Raw genomic sequence first — 13,884 nt, 5'->3', positions numbered from 1 at the left:
AGCATATGGTCTCACAAGGGGTCTGAGGATCTCATCTCGGTACCTAATGGCAGTCAGGCTACCTCTGGCGAGCACATGGAGGGCTGTGCAGCCCTCCAAAGATATGCCCCCCACACCATTACTGACTCACTGCCAAACCGGTCATGCTGCAGGATGTTGCAGGCAGCAGATCACTCTCCACGGCGTCTCCAGACTCTGTCACGTCTGTCACATGTGCTCAGTGTGAACCTGCTTTCCTCTGTGAAGAGCACAGGGCGCCAGTGGCGAATTTGCCAATCCTGGTGTTCTCTGGCAAATGCCAAGCGTCCTGCACGGTGTTGGCCTATGAGCACAACCCCATCTGTGGACGTCGGCCCCTCATACCATCCTCATGGAGTCAGATTCTAACCGTTTGTGCAGACACATGCACATTTGTGGCCTGCTGGAGGTCATTTTGCAGGACTCTGGCAGTGCTCCTCCTGTTCCTCCTTGCACAAAGGCGGAGGTAGCGGTCCTGCTGCTGTGTTGTTGGCCTCCTACAGCCTCCTCCATGTCTCCTGGTGTAGTGGCCTGTCTGCTGGTAGTGCCTCCAGCCTCTGGACACTACGCTGACAGACACAGCAAACCTTCTTGCCACAGCTCGCATTGATGTGCCATCCTGGATGAGCTGCACTACCTGAGCCACTTGTGTGGGTTGTAGAGTCCGTCTCCTGCTACCACGAGTGTGAAAGCACCACCAACATTCAAAAGTGACCAAAACATCAGCCAGAAAGCAGAAAGGTACTGAGAAGTGGTCTGTGGTCCCCACCTGCAGAACCACTCCTTTACTGAGTGTGTCTTGCTAATTGCCAATGATTTCCACCTGTTGTCTGTTCCATTTACACAACAGCTGTGAAATTGATTGTCAATCAGTGTTGCTTCCTAAGTGGACAGTTTGATTTCACAGAAGTTTGATTTACTTGGATTTATATTGTGTTGTTTAAGTGTTCCCTTTATTGTTTTGAGCAGTGTATATATACACATTTACATACTGTATATACATGTGCTTATACTTATATGTAGGAGTACGATTAAAGACTCTGGCTCGTTGTTGCTGCACAATTTATCCTTTACCCTGTCCATCTATAAATCCACTTCAGATTTACACAAATAATGTCTTTGACTTTTTTCTTATGAGCAAAAATGTTAACAATTCATAATTGTAATCAATAAACAAAATTTATGGGGAAGAAAGTGTTCAGACACCACAAATTAATAAAAATGAAATAATTGCCTGGCAGACGTGTACAAACTAAAGATGTTGCAGATTCATTAAAACTGCATTAAAATCACAGATATTATCAGCACCTCCGCAGGTAAAACTAATACAGCCTGCATAGGGCTAAAGAAGTTCAAATGTTGGATTTTACATTAAATAGCTGTGATTTGTATATTCACATTATACAGGAAAAATCTATTAGGAATTTGAGTAATAACCAGTATTTGGGTAACAGAAATGTTATAGTTATGAACTACAGTATCCGTGCTGTAAACTAACAACACTGTGCTGGAGAATCTGTACACAACTGCAATCATTTTAAATGTGTTTTCTTGTAGTGTAGGTGTTGAAGATTATGAGACAGAATGTTTCTGTCTTCAGTACCTGATTTCTCATCTGTTTCACTACCTGAGTGTGTGTATTGGTGGGAGGCTGTTTATACAGGAAGGGCAAAGAAACTTTTGTTTTAGCAATTTTATTTATTTTCTTTGCATATATCCACTTCAGATTTACACAAATAATGTCTTTTTTTCTTATGAGCAAAAATGTTAACAATTCATAATTGTAATCAATAAACAAAATTTATGGGGAAGAAAGTGTTCAGACACCACAAATTAATAAAATTATTTCTTTATTGTAGTGCCGTGTACAGCTTTGAGACGTCTACGTTAAGAAGTACTTAGCTTTTTGGAGCACTGTGGTTCATTTTCGGCCCATTCCTTTTGACAAACAGTCTCAGTTCCCCAAAGCTATGAGGATCCCTGTATTCCAAAATCCTCCATACATTTTCACTGGAATTGAAGTCAGAAATCACCTTTATGGAAACCAGTCTTGAATTATTTTAGTTGTATATTTGGGGTCGTCAGTAATGTTTGCAGAGAAGCAGTCTCATATCATGATGACCCTACCTTTGTACTTCCCTGTAGGTGAATTATTGCCAAAGACTTCTGTATTTGTTTCATCTGACCAGAGTACATTTTTCTAAGAGTTCTGATTTATCTAAATGTTTGCATGCAAATTTTAGATGCTCATCTTTCTGCCTCTTTGTTTGCTGTGGAGTTCAGCGTGGGGAAAATTGGAGTTGATTGTGATATAGTTCATTGCTTATTGCTCTCTGTATATCTGTTGTTTCTGCAACTATTTTTGGGGCACTGCTGGCTTCTGTCTTACCTTCCTTATCATTAGTGTCAGAGTTTGTTGCGCAATCTGGCATGACAACTATCAAGGGACGTTTAATTGTGCTTTACACTTTCCGCATATTATTGAAATAATTGCACTGACAGGGAAGGTTTAGGTCTTAGTGTTGAAAACCTCCAGCAGCACAACACACACTAACACACCACCACCACGTCAGTGTTACTGCAGAGCTGAGAATGATCCACCACCCAAAAGATTGTGCCCTGTGGTGGTCCTGTGGGGGCCCTGATATTGAAGACCAGAGTATAAGAGGGCTAATGTAAATAGGAACAGATGGACTACAGTCTGTAATTGTAGAACTACAAAGGGCAGCTATATGTATATATAAGTGGAGCTGATAAAACTGGGTACTGAGTGTAGAAACAAGGAGGTGGACTTACTGAGGTGGCTGGCCAGTGTATATATTTAGTAGTGTCCAAATGCTTTTTCCTTCTGATTTTTGTTAAAGCTTATAAATACATACTGTAGATTTCTAATTACCCTGATTGTGTTGGTGTGTGTGTGTGTGTGTGTGTTTGTGTGTGAGTGTGTTTGTGTATGTGTGTTTTTGATGGTGGAGAATGCAGGCATTAAGTGGCAGTCAGGGGAAATTTGCACTGAGCAAATAAATGCCAAGTTAAGTGGATGGTGAAATTGCCTCCATGTTGTGGAAAACACTGCAGTGCTTTTGTGTGTGTGTGTGCGTGTGTGTGTGTGTGTGTGTGCGTGTGTGTGTGTGTGTATTTGGGGGGCAGGGTGAAAGCAGCAGTGACAGATGTCCCTACGTTTAAGAGAGAACAATGATAATCTCTTGTTTTTGTGGTTTGCTTGATGTATAAAAGGGGCAGAGTTGAAGAGATGAGCCCTTTGCACCGGTCCCAGAGACCTTTTTCTCAGCAGGCTGTTGAGTTAGCTGTTTAGTTCAGTTCTGTGGGCTTTTATTGTGAGCGCTAAGCGAAATGGTATCTCTCTGAGGAGAATATGGAGTCTGAGTTTCCATCAGCACCTGCTGCGTTTATGAGGAGCGAAACAGAAAGCCCTTTTATTAAATGCCATTTTAAACTGCTCTCTCAAAGTTGATACTTGTTTTGGTTTTAAATGAATCTGCCTCTTTGTTTCCATGTTAGGAGATGAAAACAAATTTTTTGCATGGTAACTGAATGCTAATTTGCCTGTGTAGCATAGGAGAGTGTGTGGATACGTGAGTGAGTTCGGTCTAAGTGTTAATCCAAGCTGCTTGTCTGCTTCTCCGGAGGTCTGGCTGATTAACATAAAGAGCTGAACACTCAGCCGAGCTGGGTGATATCCCCTTGTGTTTGAAGGTTATAACAGTTTCAAATTTTTATTCTCACAGAAGAAACACTGAATATAATTGCTGCATTTATTTAAATAGAATTCTCAGTGCAATTTTCAGTTCATGGATGTGAATACGCATTTTCAATTAGTCACCCAATAAATATTAAAACATTAATCTAAGAACAATTACAGAATGTTAAGCAGTGTTCACTTGGACAGTATTGTTACTGGTTGTTTCCCAAACACTAGCTTAGCTATCGAGCTAATGCTCTGTATTCATCAGGTCTTGTTCAATTCAGATCAATTCAATTCAATTCAATCTTGCCAGGTTAATTTCTGATTAATTCTATTGCTCTAGTAAATCTTCAGTGTGTGTGTGTGTATGTATGTGTGTGTGTGTGTGTATATATATATATATATATATATATATATATATATATATATATTGCTTTCAGTAAGTCAGTAACATTATTCTTGTGTTTTGTGAATGCAGGGTTTCCATGAACTGAATGTTTCACCGAAATCCAGTGAGAGTAATAGTGGGTGCTCTTAATGAGTGTATTTATCTTAAATATCATGTTTACAGCCAGTGGTCCTTCCTCCATGATTGTAGCTTTTCACATATTCAGTCTGTGTGTTCTTGTTACAGTGCAGCCTCTTGAGGGGATCTTGAGTGTTCCAGTTTACTCTTGCTATTTTTAGTTTCCCATTTGTTGATTTAACCATAGGTCTAGCATGGGCACTGTCTAGCATAGTTTGCCAAATTAATGACATCGCTGCAGTTAGTGGTGTATTTTGGCTGTAAATTTGGCCATACATTTCAAGCTTCGTGTACTTTAGTTATAAACAAACTCGCCATGTCAGTGGCTGGAAACAACATTTATGAAGAGAGGCACCAATGGCGCTTTGCAATTTAAAAGCTGAGGGCTGCAGTCGCCCTCAGCGCAAGAGCAGCTTCCACTGCTACAGATGCTTTGAAAGTTCAAACCAGGCAAACATGTTAACAATGAAACAAATAACAACCATTTTCCTATTGACAGACCTAAAATTAGTATACCAGAATAACAGCAATAAACAAAGTCAAAAGATGTTATGATGCATGTTCCTTCTGTACTGCGATGTTTTTATGAGTGTAACACGGGATCATGAATGGTCACTGAGCTAGCTGAGTGTTTTCTCTCAATGATAGGTGGTGGCGGTGGGAAGGGAGGTGAAGCATGATATTATTGGTTAATATTGTTTTTCCTGCCTGGCGCGCATTGACATAATCAAACATCAGAAGATCTTTTAGATGTTTGGTTTTTAAGTGAGATAATATGACTTATGCTTAATATAACGAACGGCATTAACTAATAATGTAAAAAAAAAAGTTTTTGATTTCAGGTTGACTTTAACTTCTGCGGGTTAAAGAAAAAAAGTCTTTGTTTGTCCAGGGAGATTAGCATCACTTCTGTCCTTCTTTCTGTGTGTGTTTGTCCTCTGTGAAAGTGAGAGAGCGTGAGTATGAGGTAGAATTGTGCGAAAGCAAGCTTCAGCAGCTCTCCTTTCACCTCCCTTCCCCTGCTTTCACCTGTTTCTGTCGTAACAGCTAAGAGAGGGGCAGGGGCTGACGCATGACCAAAGGGCAGCAACCGTCTGACGGGCTAGCCCGGTCCTCTTTTCTGTGCCTTCACTGTTTGTCTTTTTGCACGCCATTTTCTCTCTCACCCCACTTTCTCTTTGCCTCTCATTCTCCTGTCCTTCTCCCTTCTCTGTTTTTTTTTCCCTGTAAATATTGTTGTCCACTACTTTAATATCTAATCTGCACCATCTGATCTCTACATTCTTTATACTAAGGCCCAATCCCATTTCACCACTCGCCCCCACTACTTACTCCTTAGCCCTCTGTTTTGCGTGTTCACTTCTAGGGGTAGGATGCCCCAATTCTTGTTGAGATAAAGAGGTAGGGCGAGGTATTATGGCTACATGGCCCTCCAAACAGAGGCTTTTCAGAGACTCCCAACAGAGTGTTAGGGGAAAAAAAGAAAAAACGTCAAGACGGCTGCACAAGCAACCAAAGAACCCCACGAATGTGAGTATTTCTCCATTAAAAATTATGATAGCCATTGTATTGTCTTAGTTTAATGTTGTTTCCATGTATTATGGTCTTTTTTCTCATAACAAGCAGAAAAAAGTCTCTAATAGCATGCTAATGTCTCGGTAGCTAGTTAGCTAATTTTCCCGTTCCACCCTATATAGTCCAGCAATATTGACGCCTGAAGCGCCAGAATGTAACTGCTGCACCAATTCACGGTGGAACGGGCTGGCGAATATCTGACTTCAGCTTCATATCACCAAAGAATTAGCGGTGGGTGATAATAAAGAATTGCCCCCCTCTTTGAAGGCGTATGATGCCCTAAATGTAACTAAAGCCCAGCAGTGAAGAGCTGAACTTTTCCCTTCTCTGCTATCACTGAAGATGGTCAGGGTCGCCTACAGAACAGCGCTAGTAGCCATTAATGAAGTGTGTTCCTATAATTCCTATAATCCTATAATTTGCTGATTCTGGAAAAAGAGTTAGTAATTAACTTCATAAACGTCAGGTAATGATTCAGATATTAAGTAAATACTATGAATTACTATGAATTACATAAATATTATGAATTGCAGAAACTATGATGCTTCTGTGTAAGGAATGTAGTAATGAGAGTGAGGAATTGAGGTTGGGACCTTTAGGGATTAATCATATGTACTTCAACAGTTGATCAAAGCAGGAGTTTTGAACCTACAAGTTTGGCTTTTTGACCTATAAGAAAAAATAAACAATAGTGTTTACATGGCAGTGATGACCTTGGATTTAAATGAAACCAGATGAGCTACTGCAAAGTCTGCTTCTCACTAATGTTCTTTAACTCCATGCCCAGCTTTCCTCTTTCCCTCTGAGAGAGGGTGAATGCATTTATATTTCATTTTTTTTCACCAGCCATTAAAATTAATTTTGGTATTTGCATTTGAATTTCAATAATGACAATAAAAGCTTTTGTAAGAATAATAATAATTCTCAGTGGGCTCTTACAGTATCACATAAAGGCAGTCAAATACACTATATGGACAAAAATATTGGGACACCTACACATCACACCAACAGGAGCTTTTATGACATCCCATTCTAAATCTATGGGCATTAATATGGTGCTGGTCCCCCCCTTTGCAGCTATAATAGCTTCCACTCTTCTGAGAAGATTTCTACAGGAGTGTGTCTGTGGGAAGTTTTGTCCATTCATCTAGAAAAGCATTTCAATGAGCTCTTTAGAACAACCCATTCCTTCACAAATGTTTGTAGGTAGACTGCATGGCTAGCTGCTTGATCTTATACCCCTGTGGCAATGGGACTGAATGAAACACCTGAATTCAGTGAAAAAAGAGGTGTTCCAATACTTTTATCTATTTTGAGTATGTGATTTCTGTATATTATTGGCCATTTATTGTTTAGAAAAAATGAGTTATTACCATTCTTATACTATTCAAAACTTACTTTATAATTCCGTTGTGGGCTGGAGGTTAGGGAACCAGCTTTGCAACTGAAAGGTCGCTGGTTTGATCCCCTCAGCCAACAGTACCTGACTGAGGTGCCCTTGAGCAAGGTACCTAACCCCCAACTGCTCCCTGGGCACTGCGGATAGGGCTGTCCACCGCTCCGGGCAAGTGTCCTCACTGCCCCCTAGTGTGTGTGTCTTCACTAGTGTGTATGTGGTGTTTCACTGCATGGATGGGTTAAATGCAGAGGTGAAATTTCCCCACTGTGGGACTCATATGTAATTATAATCAATTACATTCACATTTGATTTACATTCTACATTGACAGTCCGCATTAACACAGCAAACGTAGACCTTTTGCAAAACAAGCCTCTATACACGAAAACTTTTAATCACATTCAAATTTTAATAAAATATGTCTTCTTCTACCTGCTTTTGTTGTCATTGAAAATAACTTCTAAGTGTTAAAACAATGTCCAAATAGTGCTTGTCATTCTGCATGTTGTCCAGCATTTGCATACTGGCTCAAGTTTGGTGAGCATTTTGTGCTCCTGCTTTTTAGCTGAAGGTGTTTTGTGTTAGCTCTGTCAGAATGAATAGGACTAAAAAGCTCCAGAACAGACACATCACCCTCCTCAGGCTCTAAATACGAGATCGCCAGATGAACATGTCCACTGCAATCGCTTCATACACACCCACAGAGGTGATGCTACCTTCGGCATCTGTAGTGCTCAACTATAAAACCCCTTTTTCAGGAATATTTAGGAACAGGCTGTACACATGCACTCAAAATGTCAACACCTCTATCGAGCTGTCGTTCATAGTGGAACATTTTGACCTAATTCATTTGATGGGGAAGCTTTAGTGTTTTCGTTTGGAAAAGTGATTGATTGTGTCCAAGATGTACAAAGCTATGTGTCAGGTACAGTCATGCAGAATATATTTTAGAATATTTGATAACTGTTAACACAGCGCAGAGGTCACAGAGCGAAGACAAATATAACTCAATTTCAGAGTGTCAGATTTTTAAGAAGGGAGCGTAACATATTAGCAGGTGATATAATGCTTACTGAGACATGATATCAGTTTATATCAGATATCAGAGATGGTAATTAACATTTTCTTTTAATTAATAACGTACATTACATCCATCCATCCGTACATCCACAAATCTGACTGTGGATTAGTATCTGTCTATAGACATTATCTGTCTACACTACTGTTCAAGTGTTGAATCCATTGCCATATTAACATTTTTTGATATTTTATATACAGTGATAACCTATAATATGTAGATTTAATTATTATTTTAAAATATAAGACTATTCTTGTATCTTTTCTATGAAAAAGGTATTATTAAATTATAAATAATACAGTGAAATTTTTTGTTTCTGTTAATTGTCTGCCATCATATTTGATCTCTACTTTTGAACTTTGACGAATTCTGGATAATAATTGTACTATAACTTCATTCTTATAGGTAAACAGCTTTCTCAGTCATTTTAAAAACTTTTGCATTTTTTTTATTTACAGCTTTAATTTGCATCTTTCTATCATCCTACTAAATATTTGAAACCTTGAGTTTGCACAAGACTAACATAGTAGAACCATTTAATACATGAATAAAATATCTGCAACAAATTGATTTTATACTATTGAAAACATTGGGCATTCACCAGTACCACCAGTTTTCTTAAATGTGTTCTTAAGAAAGGTCCTAAGAAGAAGTCTGTCAGATTTAAACCACAGAATTCTTCGCACTTTTGGGGTCTTTAGTATGTGTAGATTCTGTTCTTACCTAAGAACAAATTCCAAGTAAGTAAACATTGGTGAATGTCGGAATCTTTGTGAAAACAGCGTAAGTGGGTTTTAAGAAGACATTTCTTCTTAAGAACGGTTGGTGAATGAGGCTCATTGATTCCAAACTATCAATGGAATTTAGCAGCTTCCAGTCTATCTCTGTCTGTAACATTACCTCTTCATTTTTACCTCATACATGGACTGAACTATTTGTAATTATTAGTTCTGGACCTTTCTGTTCTTTTTAACTCACTCAAATGGATTTATAAATTTATTCTCGCTATTTCTCCTTCTCTGGTTCAGCCACTCAGCCTCTTTCCCCTCAAGACTTCGGACAACTGGGATGCTATAGAAGCTTACACCGTTGTGTTGCTCTTACTGTTGTTACTTCAAACATGAACCACGCAGCTCACCATCACTACATTTTATCTGTCAGGTTGCTTTATTACGTAATGGTGTACAAACAGCAGCTCTTCGAGTGCTACTGTTGGGCGATTGTATGTCAACAATGTGGTGGCGGCGACAAGTGTGACATCAGTCGAATACTAATTAATGCTCTGAAGCATCCGAAATTAAATTTGATGTTGCAACTGTTTTGTAAAACATGTACATAACATATAACATTTACATCTAATTTTAATTAAGAAGGTTTCTCAGTCTGTATATAATATATTCACTATGTAATATACCAATATAGCCCTGCCATAGACTGCAGTGCATTTAGATAAACTGAAAACTAAATTTTTCTACTTGTTATTCTCTTTCCCAACCTATAGATGTGACTCCATGAACCGTTACCTTGGCAACCCTCTCAGAGGAACATGTTACTGTAAGTATTTCTTGTCACACCTGCTACATCTCACTCACATGATATTACAGATGATCCATATGCAAACACATGAATAGGCTCCTTGTCAGGGATAGTATTCACACACAAACCCCTTACTGCCTCACAAAAAGATAGACGTTTACTTTTATTTATTTACATGAGCTCTATCAACACGAGCTCCATCGGCATGAGCTCCATCAGCATGAGCTCCATCAACATGAGCTGCATTTACATAAGCTCTATCAACAGTAGTAGTAAGCACATGGAAGCATTTATGTCCTACCATATGTGAGCAATCCTCAGGGCATTCATCGCTTCCCAGACTTAACCTTAGACGTCATAAACTGTTACTTTTGTTTTGCTATGGTATTAAAATATAGTTATGCAGTTACATATTTCATTTCATAGTGATTAGGTACAATTATGTTTAATTTATATTTTGCATCAAAAGGTTCAAGCCTTTACTTTTTTCTGATTGTTTTGATGTCAAAACATGTAAAAATGTGGACGTACTTCCTTTTCACCAAACAAGAACTGTAAAATATTTCACTCTAAAACTACTAGTTGCATTACTTTTGTAGTAATTTACTGTACTGTACTGACAATCAATAACAATACAATAGCAAGGTAGTATGATGTGTTTGTGCTCACCTGTATTTTTAAATTGGTACCACTTTAAAGTAAGACTACCCATATAAAACGCATTCGTTTGCTCATGGTTTTTAGTTAAGTCATAAAAACTTTAAAACCATTAATAAGCAGTAATAACACATTAATAAAAAGGAAGCGTTAACTGTTTTATGTGATGAAGATGAGTTTATTGCTGACTGATGAAGAATACAAAGTAAGATCAGTCAACATCAAAATCTTGTTTACTTGTTTCAGTTTTAAAAGTATAAATGAATGTGACTTCACTGTTAGGCAAACAACAGTTCACAGTTACCCTTTTTATTCGTGTGTTGTAACTGCTTATTGATGATTTTAAGGTCTTTATGACCTAATTAATAACCATTAACAAACTCATTTTAAACCATTCATTAATACTTTACGAGGGTAGTCTTATTTTAAAGTGGCATTTTCAAATTGTACAGTTGTACAAATTTACGAAATATGAAAAGATACTTCTGCCTTTACCCGAACTGTTCATTTATTTCAATTTAAATAAAGATAAAACTAAACTAAAATAAAAAAACACCACATTGAAATGTAAAATTTTTTTGTCTAAAAATTTGTTGATTCCACAATAAAATAATACAGTTTTACTTTGAAAATTTCATTTGACATTTTTAAATCTTGGCAATAATTAAAAACATACAATAACTTTTCTACCAGGCAAAATCGTAATGAAAATGTAAGATTCAACTCAGAGTGAAAGTTTAGAATCTTCACTTTCTCTAATTTCAGTAGCACGTTTCATTGAGCTGTGAGTGAAAAATATCATTGGTTTACGTCATGCTTTATTTATCAATAACTGTGACATCTAAGGGTTAAATATACAATTGTTGGTTATATGTTTCAGTTTCATCTGCTGCTTTTGCCCAGGTGTGTGTGTTAGTGTACAGATGGGGCTGCTGATCCAGTAGCTGAACGGTTAGATAGCTTGTGGTAAAGTGGCACACGTGTATCCATGTCTTTATCTATAAAGGAGATTTGGAGTCCATGTGCTGCTTATTTGGCCAAAATTGAATAACGTCCACTCTGATCTTTATCAAATGAATCGTGATGTTCAAGGTAAAGGTTATGCACCAGTTTGAGCTGGTCTGCTGTTGTAATGAAAAAGGTTTTTGACAGGAAATGATCAGACTTGCCCAAGCAAGGTGCCCTGTCGTATATGCCCTTGATAGTGTGCGCTAGGCTTGAAGAGTGGATTCCACAAATCAGCTTCTGTAACCCAGAGCCTTTGGTCATGTAGCTCATTTATGGGCAGTGACATTGAAAGGTTGGAGTTATTGTTGCTGATGGAAGTTAGCTCAAGCTGGCTGTTTTGAAATTCAGCATTTTCTCTACCAAAAACACATGGACATGCATGCCTAGAACACCTGAATTACACAGACAGGTGGACATTGTCATAACTGATTAGCTAGCCATCATCAGCTGATACAGAGTCTACTTTATTTTAGCTTTGATGATCTTGGGTAGTGCTACTATCTCAGACCATTTTTCTTAGCTGGTGCTACATGATGAGCTAGCTGACGAAGATCACGGCCAACTACTAACGGCCACTTATTTAGGTAAGTGATTCAAATCTGTCATTAATGTGAACGAATGGGCGTTGCGAAATGACCCACATGCGCACATCCTGCTCAGTAATGTCATGAATGAATTGTGTGCGTCACGTGCATCATCAGCAAATGGTCAGAACGAGCTTTGCTGTGAAGATAATTAACTCTGATCAGCTCTCAGCTTCATTATTAGAGCGAGAAATATGTGGAAAAGGTGAGATGTGTTTCTTTTCTGCCGTGGTAACGCTGAATGATGGCGCACGCGCAGTGGAAATAAAGCACATGAATTCCGATCTGAATTCGGTTACATATCTGATCTAGGACCATATGAAAGTGACTTGGATGGTTGGATTTGAAAAGATCAGATTTGCATGTCCTGAAAACATCAGATCTGAGTCACATTAGGGCTAAAAATCAGACTTGTGCCACTTCAACCAGGTAATGTGAATGTAGCCCTAGATGACCGTGTAGAACGGATGAAATTAAATGAATGATCTGAATTAAACTTTATAATCTTATAGAACTCATTTTAATGCTCTGCTCCCTATATTTACACAGTTGTGTGAGCATTCATCTCAGCTCTGTCAGTAGACAGATTTCTGTTTCTGCTCGTTCTAGTGATGTGTATACGCTGCCTAACTGTATAGATCCACATCACACTCTAGATGTTTCAGAAGTGCCTCTAACCACCTTATTGCTGCCCTTGAGCAGCACCCATCTTGAAAAAAATCAGTTTTTTTTTATATTTTGAAGTCTTTCAGAAGTGGTAAAAGCAATAGCATTTTGATATGCTGTGTGAGAGGGCCTCTTCCTGCTTTGATTGGATCTGCTGGATGGTGGATTTAATCCTCTGGCTACCAAGGGACAAAAGTAAGACAAAACCATGTAGGAAAAATGACAAACACTTCAGTCTGAATACATAGGCTTCAATATAGACGATTCTGTAGACGAAGTGTAAATCTCACCTAGAGTTTCACAGGGAAATACGACTCACAGTCCACACATATGGCACATTGTGGGAAAGATCACTTTCTCTAGCTCAAGGTGAAATTTGTTGATATCTCAAATGGTTAATGTTATGTTTAAACATGACGTGTTCTAACTATGTTTATGGTGAAGCATTTGTCTGTAATATCCTCATTTAATAGCTCTAGGGTTTCACTAATCAGATATAGTCTCTCTCTCTCTCTCTCTCTCTCTCTCTCTCTCTCCCTTATATACACACTCCATCGGTGTGTAAGGCACTAGATGGCAGCCTTGCTGCTCCCTCTCTTTGTGGGGGTCCAGTTGAGTTTTACTTTAGTGACTGACAAAGACAGAGTGGTAATCACCTCCTTTCTAGAACATAGGAAATGACATGGTACACAGGAAATTACATGCAAACAAAAAAGACCCACCATCTAGACCCCATATCTCTGAAGGAGGAGGCAAGTGGTGTTACAGAATGTCTTTGGGCAATGTGAGTTCTTTGGAAGTTGGCCTAAAGTGGTGCTTAGATAAAAAGGCCTGTTCAAATCCATCACTTTAGACTTTCCTCACTTGTACAGCCAAAGTTGTCACTGTCTGCTCTTGCTCTTGCTGAAAAAACATGGTTCATGTGTGCAGTCCACTGTTGCTATCATCGCACTTGGGAGAGTAAGCTCTTGGGCTGCACACAATCCATTTCGATTACAGCACTTTCAGATAAGCCTGATGTATCCAAACAGCCCCTTTATTTGTTTAATGGTTGCAGAGGCATCAATAGCTTGTCCATTCACTTCTTATCTGCAATGTGTTTTACTCGGTCAAACAGACACCCGAATATTTGT

At 38.6% G+C, this 13,884-nt stretch overlaps 1 protein-coding gene across 1 annotated transcript in view; it reads left to right on the top strand.

Annotated features, from left to right (window-relative positions):
• atrnl1a (attractin-like 1a) overlaps positions 1-13,884 on the top strand; it is a 383,555-nt gene that overhangs the window by 136,831 nt on the left and 232,840 nt on the right. The window contains exon 21 of the mRNA XM_037538727.1: positions 9,802-9,854. Within this exon, the coding sequence (XP_037394624.1) occupies positions 9,802-9,854 (53 nt within the window). The remainder of the gene's footprint in view (positions 1-9,801; positions 9,855-13,884) is intronic.

Source organism: Pygocentrus nattereri, chromosome 5 (genome assembly GCF_015220715.1).
Source record: "Pygocentrus nattereri isolate fPygNat1 chromosome 5, fPygNat1.pri, whole genome shotgun sequence".
NCBI lineage: Eukaryota > Metazoa > Chordata > Actinopteri > Characiformes > Serrasalmidae > Pygocentrus > Pygocentrus nattereri.
Note: the sequence above shows the minus strand (reverse complement) of the source record. Positions and strands in the feature narration are given on the sequence as shown.